The sequence below is a fragment of the Trachymyrmex cornetzi genome, unplaced genomic scaffold (assembly GCF_001594075.2).
Source record: "Trachymyrmex cornetzi isolate Tcor2-1 unplaced genomic scaffold, Tcor1.1 scaffold579, whole genome shotgun sequence".
Classification (NCBI taxonomy): Eukaryota; Metazoa; Arthropoda; class Insecta; order Hymenoptera; family Formicidae; genus Trachymyrmex; species Trachymyrmex cornetzi.
In genome coordinates, this window is record NW_017299892.1 from 163649 (window position 1) to 175716 (window position 12068).

At 30.9% G+C, this 12068-nt stretch overlaps 2 protein-coding genes across 4 annotated transcripts; one reads left to right on the plus strand and one right to left on the minus strand.

Moving 5' to 3' along the window:
• Window positions 1-350: 350 nt before the first annotated feature.
• LOC108766361 (3-oxoacyl-[acyl-carrier-protein] reductase FabG) lies at window positions 351-5850 on the plus strand. 3 transcript variants are annotated; one of them, XM_018515615.1, is made up of 11 exons: window positions 351-514; window positions 704-1562; window positions 1652-1718; window positions 1817-2149; window positions 2220-2393; window positions 2465-2617; window positions 2700-2861; window positions 3089-3415; window positions 4860-5176; window positions 5289-5490; window positions 5584-5850. In XM_018515615.1, the coding sequence occupies exons 1-11, from the start codon at window positions 442-444 to the stop codon at window positions 5824-5826; spliced, it is 2910 nt and encodes a 969-aa protein (XP_018371117.1). In that variant the 5' UTR covers window positions 351-441; the 3' UTR covers window positions 5827-5850. The 3 variants fall into 3 exon arrangements, with proteins under 3 accessions (XP_018371117.1, XP_018371115.1, XP_018371116.1); XM_018515613.1 differs by lacking the exons at window positions 351-514; window positions 704-1562; window positions 1652-1718; ... (3 more) ...; window positions 2700-2861; window positions 3089-3415 and adding an exon at window positions 4271-4448; XM_018515614.1 differs by lacking the exons at window positions 351-514; window positions 704-1562; window positions 1652-1718; ... (3 more) ...; window positions 2700-2861; window positions 3089-3415 and adding an exon at window positions 4456-4516.
• A 1011-nt stretch (window positions 5851-6861) lies between these two features.
• LOC108766269 (lysoplasmalogenase-like protein TMEM86A) lies at window positions 6862-10983 on the minus strand. Its single transcript, XM_018515451.1, has 6 exons — window positions 10602-10983; window positions 8364-8527; window positions 8066-8259; window positions 7840-7955; window positions 7542-7652; window positions 6862-7315 (listed from the first exon to the last, which is right to left on the minus strand). Exons 1-6 carry the CDS (start codon window positions 10620-10622, stop codon window positions 7211-7213), a joined length of 711 nt encoding a protein of 236 aa, XP_018370953.1. The 5' UTR covers window positions 10623-10983; the 3' UTR covers window positions 6862-7210.
• Window positions 10984-12068: the final 1085 nt, after the last annotated feature.

The following is a 12068-nucleotide window of genomic DNA, read 5'->3' on the forward strand; positions in this document are numbered from 1 at the left end:
AAAATAGGACAAACGAGACCTGCTGAGAGAGCATATAATATATCTTTATTCTTCATAATTTTAATAAGATATGAAATCATTGCTAGTTTGTTTTATGCTGTCCATCACCGCGATTGTTTGCCGGTGATGAGAAAGATTGATTTATATCTTTATTTATAATTAATACTTATCTGATCAGTCATAGGCGTAGCAGGAAGAAAATTAAAAAAAAAACATCATGATTGTAGCATAAAAGAGAACCACAAAATTGTGAACATTATCCATTGGGAAGATGTGTGAATATTGGCTACGTAGTTCAATGTCTACCTTTTAAGGATATAGAGGCGCTTCAAAATAAAGGCTATCTGTCCACGCGGTATCTTCTTTCCGTGTCAAAAATAAAATCTAAACGTAAAATAAACGCAGTGTTTTTCTACATGTTTATGATTATATTACGACATTATGGCCTCACATATAATTGAAATAGACGAAGACATAGAAATTAAACTTTTACTTAATTTCTCCATAAATAAAGGTATGCGAATTATTGTTACTATATGTTACTGTAAAGTCATAAAATTAAATAAAATGTATACAATTATTTTTGAATACACACTACACATATATAGTATAATATATTTCAATATGTAGAAATTCTTTTTTTAGACTAATATCTTTTTACAAGAATATATAATTCTATCTCATTAACTATTTCTTATTTTAGTTTCAGATTTATCAAATAATGTATGTGAAATATTAAATGGCCAATACAAAGATGTAATAAATAATGAACTTTCTACATTTATCGAGGCAATAAAAAATGGTGATAACTTAGAAGAAATTATACATAATAGTTTATCTGAAACTCATACCCATCTGTCATGGCTGTGTAGAGGAGTAGCTTCGTTATTATACTTTGTCCAATGCAATTGGACAGGGCCTCCTATTGATAAAGATATAGATTCGTTAAAAACCAGAAGAGATGAAGCACTCAATCATTTATCCTTGCATGACGGATGTAATATAAATGTACAAAAACCAGAACTCCTTTATCTGTCTAAGAAAATATTTTCTAACGTAGATCTGCAGCTTAAATATAAAAGTTGCATTTGGTGGCTGTTTAGAGCCACTCTGTTGCATCAACATATTTTAGATGAAAACACAGGAGTACTGTTTGAAGAAACTGAGAATTTAATAACAGAAATTAATAATCTGAATATATTGGAACATCCTCTTTGTAAGCTTTTATTCAATCTGGAAGCCAGTACATTTTATTTGTACTATAGAAGATCACAAAATTCTGAAAAGCATCTTGAACATGCACAAAAAATAGCAGGCTTGAAATTAAATTTAGAAGGTGCAATGGGAAAACGTACCAAGTATCAACAAGAAGAAAAGCCGCAATTATACCTCAAAATAGAAATGAGCAAGGATACTCTTCCTTCGATAGATTGCGAAAATGTACCAAGGTCTTTGAGTTTGAATGATTTTGATGATTTGAGATTAGACTGCATTGAGTTTTCAGAACATAAAGAAGAGACTAAATTAGGTATGATAGAAGAAGCGATAATTTTAGGAAAATAGTAAGTATAACAATATATTTATATTCATATCAATTATAGCATGTAAGCTAATGTTATAATTAACATAGAAAGATTTTAATAGTTAACAGTGTTCAGTTGCAGTTGTGTCAACCTACGTACGACCTTACTGATGAGGAAATCAGGCCCTATCTAAGTGTAAGCTATAATATTAACATTGGATTTTTCTTTATTATTAATAAATAATATAGTAGTTTATATTATTAATAGATAATATTAAGAAATTCTTCTTGTAGAGAGTCATTGAGAGTACAAAAAATTGGTCATTAAAGATGACTTCTTTATATTACCGTTGCTCATCGGAGTCTAATAATAAGAGAACTATCAATAGATCAATGAAGCAAACACAATCTCTAATAAATGATTACAATGATGTAAAAGTACCTACAGCCAGAAGAATGGATTTATTTTTTGCAAGTGGTATGAGACCGATTTGGATGTTGGAGGAGAAATGGGCTAATTTAATGTTCAGTTTTGGCGATGTAAAAACAGCTCTAGAAGTTTTTATAAAATTAGAACTGTGGGAAGATGTAATTGTCTGTTATAACGTGTTAAATTTGAAACATAAGGTATATTTTATATTAAATATATGACAAAAAGTTATATAATAAATAACTTTTAATGTGAACGCTTTTTCAGGCAGTTGAAATTATCGAACAGGAAATATCTAAGAAGCCAACAGTAAAATTGTGGTGTCTGTTAGGAGATGCAACTGGGAATGTGAGTCATTATGAAGTGGCATGGAAATTGTCCGATGAAAAAAGCAGTAAAGTACAAAAGCATTGGGGATTATATTATTTCGCAAAGAAAAATGTTAGTATTTGAGTCCCTAACTGCCAAAGTAAACCTTTTATTCAAATCTTAATGTAAAATTGATTTTTTAGTATGTCGAGGCAATACCACATTTAAAGCTATCAGTTGAATTGAATAATATTCAGGAAGACGTGTGGTTTAGACTGGGTTATGCAGCATTACAAATAGAAGATTGGAAGTTGGCTGCTATGGCGTATAAACGTTACTGTTCTTTAGAGCAATTTGTACGTACACATATTTCTGCTATTATTACTTTCACAGTCAATATAGATTTCATAAAATTTTTATTCTATCTAAAAATTTCAGGCTTTTGAAGCGTGGAACAATTTAGCAAAAGCATACATAAAATTGGGAGATAAAGCAACAGCTTGGAAATTTTTACAAGATGCCATAGCATCTTGTTACGATTGTTGGCAAGTGTGGGACAATTTGATGATCGTAAGCATTGATTTGGGACATTTTTCGGAGGTAAATATCTATATATGACATTTTACAAAAATTCTCTGTTCAAGTATCTAAACCAATTTTAAAAGCATTAACACATTTAAAATCACAGAATTAGTTCATGTATACATATATTAAAAGTGAATATATATATATATATATATATATATATATATATAATTTATATTTGATATAGCTAAATCTTTATATTAAATATATCTTATTAATAGTTTTAAACAATTTATTTACAGGTTATTCGATGTTATCATCGTATTTTGGATTTGAAAAGTAACCATTTAGATGTCCAAGTTCTCCAGATATTAACAAATGCTATAGTAAATAATATTAATGATGCGAACGGAAATCCAGCATCTCGTTTGCTCCAAAATAGTTTAGAATTATTTGGAAGAATCACTTCTAATATACTTAATAATCCAGATATTTGGAGAATGTACGCTGAACTTGTCGTATTGAAAAAAACAGACGTTGACGAAGAGAGAGCGGCACAGTATCTACAAAAAGCGTATCGTTTTATCACTTCGAATCCATGGAGTCATAGCGAAGCTGCAACTCTAAAAGTGCTGGATTTATGTTGTGATTTAGCGCAAGCATATTTACGTTGTACCACTGATATTGCAGTTACCAAGAAAAGGAAAATGTTAGGAAGCGCTAAATTGTCGCTTCTAGGGGTCGTGAAAAAAGTCAAGGAACAAGAGTGGAGTAATACGAACATCATCGAACAATTAATGAAAGTTGAAGAATACTTAGCGACTATAATGAATGAATTAGAACAAATAAAACCTACGTAATGAGGATATTACTAGAAGAATTCTTTGTCTACAGAACTTTATAAAATCAATGATATGATTGATTTTAGTAAGATAGTTTTACAACAAACAATATAAATACATTTTAAATTTATTCGTAACAATAATATAACACAATACCTACATTATCCTTACAATGTTTTATTTTTTAAGCAATATAAAGTAATAGGTATTTTTCATCTGCGACTTCAAAAAAATCGTAATATATTCTCGCAATATTCTAAGATTACATCTATAGGTCTGTTTCTTATTGCTACACTCTCAACTGGTGCACGTGCAATAAGTTGAAGTGAGATAAACATATTTGTTTCACTTCACTTGCACTGTGTGTACCAGTTCAGAAAGTGCAGCAATAATATCGGATACATTCATCGACATCTAGAATGGACCGCTGATGGCAATGGTGGGGGTAGAAAGACGATTAGAGTGAGAGGCAGGAATAATAAGATCGTTCTTTCTCTGTTTACTGTTGTTTCTATCTACTGTTGGATTAACAACAACCAATCAGGCTTCAGTAAACAGAGAAAGAACGATCTTATTATTTCTGCCTCTCACTCTAATCGTCTTTCTACCCCCACCATTGCCATCAGCGGTCCATTCTAGATATCGATGGGTACAGTGTACAAGTACACGAAACGCCAACTCACTTGCTTATCGTTGCTTATCGTACTGACGTACCATATATACTGTAGTAGGTTGTATCTGTTTACCATTGCGTTACACAGTTTGTACCTTGCTCTCACGATTTTATCACTTGAACTTCGTTCGATATCGTACTATCGCAGTAAGTATCCAGATCCGGGTGATTATTGAACATCATATCGTTTTACATAATTTGAAACGACAACCGGCGTATATAGTTTTCTTTCTTATTTATCTTTTTTCTTCCAGAAACTTACCCGTTTAAAAAAAAATATTTCTACTAATTTATTATGTTTGCAAATTATACAAATATTATTACTTATTAATAGTAATAACATTAATGTCCACTTCCATCAACATATGATTAACTTCAATTTAACTCGTTTAACTTACTTTTTATCTTTTTCTAGTTCTAAGAATTAGATAAAGAGCAAATTAAGTTTATCTATTGGTAGAATGGGCTTGAATTTGCAATATTATTATCTTAGATTATATAAGATATACGTAGTGCATGACATATGTTGCAACAGTAAAGAAAATTAATTTATTTTAGATGTCTTTTGCGGGAAAAGTTGTCCTGATAACAGGGGCTAGTTCAGGAATAGGTGCTGCAACAGCTGTTCACTTAGCTCAGCTTGGGGCGTCGTTGTCGATAAGTGGACGTAACAAGGACAATTTAGAGAAGGTAGCTGAACAATGTGGACAGTCCAAGCCATTCATCGTAACGGGAGAATTAACTAATGAGAACGATGTGAAAAATATTATTGATTCGACGATCAAGCATTATGGCAAATTAGATGTTTTAGTTAACAACGCTGGAATTTTGACAAACGGTAGCATAGAGACCACAAACTTGGAACAGTACGACAAGTACGTGATAATAAGTACCTGATAATATATAAAAACTTTTATTGATATTGATAAAAACTGTGTTCCACTTTGATAACACGCCAGTATAGTGTCACAAAACATGTATTTTCAGGATTTTCAACGTAAACGTTCGTTCGGTATATCAGTTAACAACGCTAGCAGTGCCACATTTAATCAAGACAAAGGGCAACATTGTAAATATCTCTAGCGTAAATGGATTACGATCTTTCCCGGGTTGTCTGGCGTATTGCATGAGTAAGGCGGCCCTGGATCAATTTACGCGTTGCGTTGCTTTAGATTTGGCATCAAAACAGGTGTGTGTAAATATGATTGTTTCTTTTTTTTTTTAACTTAATATCATTTTTAATTATTATTGGCATTATTAAAAAATTTTTTTTATACACTAGGTGCGTGTGAATGCTGTAAATCCTGGCGTTATAGTAACAAACTTGCACGAAACCAGTGGAATGGACAAAGATCAGCTTAAAAACTTTTTCGAGCGTGGTAAACAGACACATGCTCTAGGAAGAACGGGCAACGTTTCGGAAGTCGCAAAGACTATTGCATTTCTAGCAAGCGACGAGGCTAGTTTTATAACAGGAGCAACATTACCTGTGGATGGAGGTAGACATGCCATGTGTCCTCGCTAAAAATCTTAAGTCGTCTGTATAAATGATATAATAATAAATGATATATATTCAGTATTATACATGGTATAATATTGAATATATATATATATATATATATATAGATGCTTATATTTTTGAATCTAGCAAAAAATAAAAATTCTTATAATACAGCTAGAATATAAATAGGATAAATAGTACTCTTGGCAAAAAATGTTATAAATAAGTTTTAATATCTTTAATTTTATAAAGAAAATTTCAAAAAAAGATAATAAAAATTTTATATTAAAATATACAGGGACATTTAAATAAAAAAAAAATGGCAACCAATATATGCGTATAACGTAAAATAAATGAGCAAAATATTTTAATTAAACTGAAAACCTATTTAAAAATTTAATTCATAAAAAGTAATTTTATATCTATGTTTTATAAATATTATATTTTCACTAAGAAATTATTGAAAAATTTAATTTAGACATTCAGTTGAGAGCCCGTTGTAAACTCATCATTTAGTTTTTATTTTGCCAACAAAAATGGCAGTGATAACGATTCATGTTATAATAAACACACAACATACCTGTAACATGATATACAGTGTAACGTATAATATAGATTGACGTAAGAAATATTTATCTATGATACAATTTACAGCTATATTGCAACTTGTTCTCTGTAAGATGATAATTTACATTGACGGATGATAATAACACACTAACAAGGTCATATATAACGTATATATACAATAACTTCCTTACAAAAGTATTATTTAATATGTTCGCCATTTGCAATGAATCGCGGACAAGCTATTGCATTTTGGCCCAAATATATATGTGAAATAATCAATTTTATATAATTCATCAAATGCAATTTTTATACATAAGAAACGCTTATACATATATATAACGCTAACACTATAATATATTTTCTTTTTACATTAAAAAATTCTTGATCTTCAGAGACATATTATAACACTACAATATAATTGTTTTGATAAAAACAACGAAATTTTCGCAAAGAAATTATTTCTTTAAGAATACTAATATATCTATTCTTCTATTATATGTATACTTAACAGTATAATATTTTTTAATTCTTTCTTATACATATACAAAAAATAGGACACCACAAATGTGGCTAGTACGAAATCTCTATAAGATTTCTTTGCATTTCATTAATAATACAAAAAAGAAATATGACTATTTCTACAGTCAAAAGGTACAATATCCTATCACTGAAACTCATCCGAGTCTCCTTATTCAATAATGACTTTGAAATATTCGACATGTCAAAGACGATTATCACAACAATTTCCTACTGGAATTATGCACATAGTTTAAAGCAGACGTTGAGAAACATCCCTGTTTTACATCTGCAGATAAATTTATCCAGATAAAGGATAAATATTTCAGCCTTTACTGGCAGGTACTCTGTTATTACTATTGTTTTTAGAATCTACTGCACTTAATGCTATACCTAATTGTGCTGCATAGTATGTCAACATAATGGATACCTGGGAAGTAAAAAAAAATCGAACATTATTATACCTTTCATAAAATTATCATATCGTCATCAAGGCTATTATTCAGAAGCACTATGTGAATGTAAGGCTGCATTCCGTTATTCAATAATAGCTTTGAAATAGTTTATTCATTGTAAGTACAAAAAATTTGTTATATACATTACGTATATTATAGATTTTCAGTACTCGCAATGAACAAAAACCTTAATGTACATACCTGAGAATAAGGTAATGGATTGTGGAAATAATGAAACCCGAGCAAAGTGTCAGATATGACAAAGCAAATACTTCCAATGCAACTGCATAACTTAGTCCACGTCCACAATTCCTAATGGAAAATATGATTAATTCTCTGTATTGCATTGATAATATATATAAAAACTAATACTTGCGGCAAAGTTTTTAGATAAGTGATAATTGATTGTTAGAGAAGTAAGTCACATATTTAAAGGGATAGACATAACAGGTATAAAGTTAATTGTTTCTATAGTTTCTATATTATTACATAAATTTACCCCGAAGAACTGTACTCTTGATATGGCTCTCCATGCCATAGTGGTAAGTAATACTGTATAAATTGGCACTCCTATTGCTAAAACCCCATTTAATCCCGGCATCAAAGCACATATAACTGAAAGCAATACATTATTCAATTAATTAATGATAAATAGCGATCAATGAAAATTAACATCTAATCGGTTAAAGACACACATTCGCAATAGTCGTATTCGTAAATCTTACCAATTGAACAAGACGTATACAGTATTACTCCGAGTGTTAAATTAAGGGGTTTGAATCCAAATGCAAATATATACATAATTTGCGCAATAGCAAACATACACATCCCTGCAGTGAAGCAATTAGGCCACACTAATAGTGCGTCACCTATGCAACTAAACACTAATCCCGTTAATATACGCCTGGAGAAGGCATATCTGCAAAGAGATGAGTATTACGTTAGCAACGCTGAAGCAAAAAGATTACCGCGAAATAAAATCATCCAGCTCATCGTTAATCTATAAAAGCACTCTTTACTTACTCTTTAGATAAATTAATTCCGTGCAACAGAACAAAAATAATAAGACTTATTATTGGTAAACATTTAAAACACGCCGTTAATAGAGATGGCTGTTCAGCAAGTAATACAAAATATACAGACACGCTTTTAAAGAACGGTACCAATTTTGGCCCAACGCTTTTTATCTGAAATGTAAAAACATTTTATTATTTAGTACAAAAACTCGTATCGATATGCAGAATTACATTGTAATGATAAAAATGCATTTGTATGATAATTTTAATAGACCAATTATTTTTTTCTGAGACCACTTGTGCGTACAAAATAAGGAAAACAATTAGAGAACAAAAAAATTCCACGATAAATTATTGATAATTCAATTTTAACAGCATTAAATTCACAAAGTTGCCTATTTCATTAAGAAGCAGCTATTTTAAAATAACTTATCTCTAAGTACGTAAAAACACAGTTTAATAATGATAAATGAAACATTTCGGAAACATTATAGATTACGTCTTTAATTTATCATCAATATTTCACAATTAGACAATTCAACCAAGTAAACACGCTCATTTTATGGAATAGAATAAAACTTATATCTACTGGCAGGAGTTGAGATTAATTCTATTTTTTTTAATTTGTTTAAATAAATGGCGATTACAAATTAATTTTTAATTTATAATCACACATTATTATTAACAGCAACTTAATACGAGATTATTGTAAAATTCTTCATATTTATATATTTATTAACGTTTAAAACATATTAATTTTTTAAAGGAAAAAATAATTACATATATTAATTATTAAATATTCAAATGTTCAATAAAAAATGTTTTCTGATAAGCCACTCTTTATCCATGAAATCTATTTAACGACAGTGCATGCTTGAACTAGATTTATCCGCAGTCACTGAGGCCTAATCATCGACCTAATCCAGCCAGTTACAAGATAGTATATTATCTAATACTGGTACCGTCAGGATGCACAATGGTCTTTGATATAGAGTAATCACTTTATGCCAATATGGTAGTTTTCTCTAATAGCATTCTATTGTAACGATTGCATTGGATTGATCTTTAAGATATTTCCAACAGGATACACGTAACGCGGAAATTCTTGGTTCTGACTGTTTGTACTTTGTAATTTCCGTTTGTATTTTGTGAATCATTAATGTTACGACTTGATGATTAGTAATTTAGTTATCCGGTCATTTGAAACATTGGAAAGGAATAATTTAGTTTACAAAACAGGAAGAGTTTTAATTTACAAAATAATGCAAAATTATTAAAAAATAATTTTTATTATTACTTATACTTAATTATTATATATATTTCAATTGCAAAATATAAACGTTATAAATATGTCTATATTTAACGATTTCCAGTAAATTTTCAATCATATTTAGATAATTTTCCAGTCGTAAACGTGTGTAATTTCCATGTAAATTTATATGAATTGTTTTCAATGCAGCTTAAACTAATAAAAAATAAAATTTTTATATCGGCACAAAAAAATGTTTATTGTGAAATGTAAATACGAAATGTATGTAAATTATAAATAATTATCTCAATTTTCATTCAATCTTTGTACGGGCACCACAAAAAATGCGATGCGCAGTCCTCTGTTTTTGCTTCCCAAGAAGGATGCAAATCGTTTTAATTAACATAATTGTAACCGCGTGTCTACAATTCATCCGGAGAATCGCGAGTATTATATATTCGTTGAAAATTAGACGACTTCTCTCAAAATAATTCTTTCCGTAAAATACAGTCGCTGTCTGTGACGATGCTCCGATAATTTTTCCGCGTGTACAATAATACACTTTAGACATACATAATGTCACGACGTTACAAGTATATATAAATCGAATATTTATCTATCAGTTTCAACCACCACGCGAGTGGTTACTTATTGTGATTAATTCAATAAATTCTATTTTTACGCGAATATACCGCTCGCGTTCTGACAAAGGGGCAGAGAATAACGAATACGTGATTCATACAAAGGGGGAAAACAAAAAACAGCAGCAGCAGCAGCAGCAGCAGCAGAGCAGCAGCTTCTCTCGATTTAAATCGAACGGCGACGGTGCGGCGAAAGCGGCAATTGAGACGATTTCAATTTTTAATACAAAATAAATAATAATAAAATACAAAATAAAATAAAACAAAATAAAACTAACAAGTGTTTACGGAAGAAGATCCGCCTTTATCGGCGTAAACTGTCTTATCACCGTCTATCGCAACCACGTCTTCTTACCACTTGTGTAGGCGATGACATCTTCGGTTGAAGGACACCAAAGGGGCGCGGGGTGGTCGGGGAGGGAGCAACGGTACGCCACAGCAGCCGCCTTTGTCACTCCGGACCGTCCGCCAAGTCCAACCGACCGAGACCGTGACAGGCCCCGCGAATGCTGATCGTTCGCAGGCTCCCTGTTTATTTATATGACCGCTTTTCGACGCATCGCATCACACGCATGTACACTGGTGCACACACACACACGCGCATCGCGCGCCCTGTCGCCGGGCCACTGTGTTGTTGTGCACCACCGCCGATCACATCGCCCAGGGCGGCCAACCGGCCGACGATGTCGTCCAATGCCGTCGGGACTCGAGACTTCAGGCCAGGGCTGCGCGTTCGAAAATAGAATTTCACCGTATATTCGTATGAACTTCGTCGACTATTGTTTTCATTCTTAAACGATTTATGATATCGAATTGTATAGAGACTTTTAAGATGTAATTAAAAAGTAAATAATGAGAATTTTGGAAAAAATATATAATTTACAAAATTTGACGCAAAGTCATCCAGAATGTTTAAATTAATTATAATTTTATTTTTTTATGTAGTTGACATATAGTAAACAAAGTTTTTGAAATTGGTTGTATTTTGTGTATGAAGAGTTTTAAAGTACATAATTCAAAGGATTTTATAATCGTTTGGATATTTAAATTAAATATTTTTTAACTTATGTGTAAATATCAAGTCATATCAAGTTTATTCGTATGAAATTAATCAACAATGAATTATTTCTTAAACTATTTTCTTATAAGTTGTATTTTGTATGAATTTAAGATTTTTGAAATATAATTAAAAGATAATTTTAACTTAATCGATTATTATTCTTATACTATGAAGTTAACCGATATAGCTGATTAATTAATTCGATCACTGTCGAACCATTTTTAATTGCATTTTAAAAATCTTCATATAAAATACAAGTAATGAAATAATTCATAAAGAAGTTTGCGAAATCATTCATTTGATAGTCATTTTTAAATTAATTGTAATTTAAATATTATGTAGTTTTTTTTCTATTAAATTAATCAGGAAGTTAGAATTGACCAATAGGCGACGTGGACAATCTGGTACCATTTACAAGACTCAGAGGATACGGTCAACGCTTTAATTGGTCAGTTTGTAAAATTCTTTCTTCTAATTGGTCCATCAAAGTCTTGCTTCAAAGCATTTAGTAGCGAGACTTTGACCACATTAAGGCCGAATTCGAATCAGACTATGCATTGAAGAATAAGAATGAAGATTGAAAGATTGAAGTTTGACCAATCAGAACAAAAGAAGCGAAAATTTCTTTGTCTTTATTGATAAAATTTCAATCTTTAATCTTCAATCTCAACCTTTAATGCATAGTCTGATTCGGGTGGCACCCAGTTGGACACGGTTCAATTGGACACGAGCCACTCACAGCGCTTGAGACTACAAAGCTCC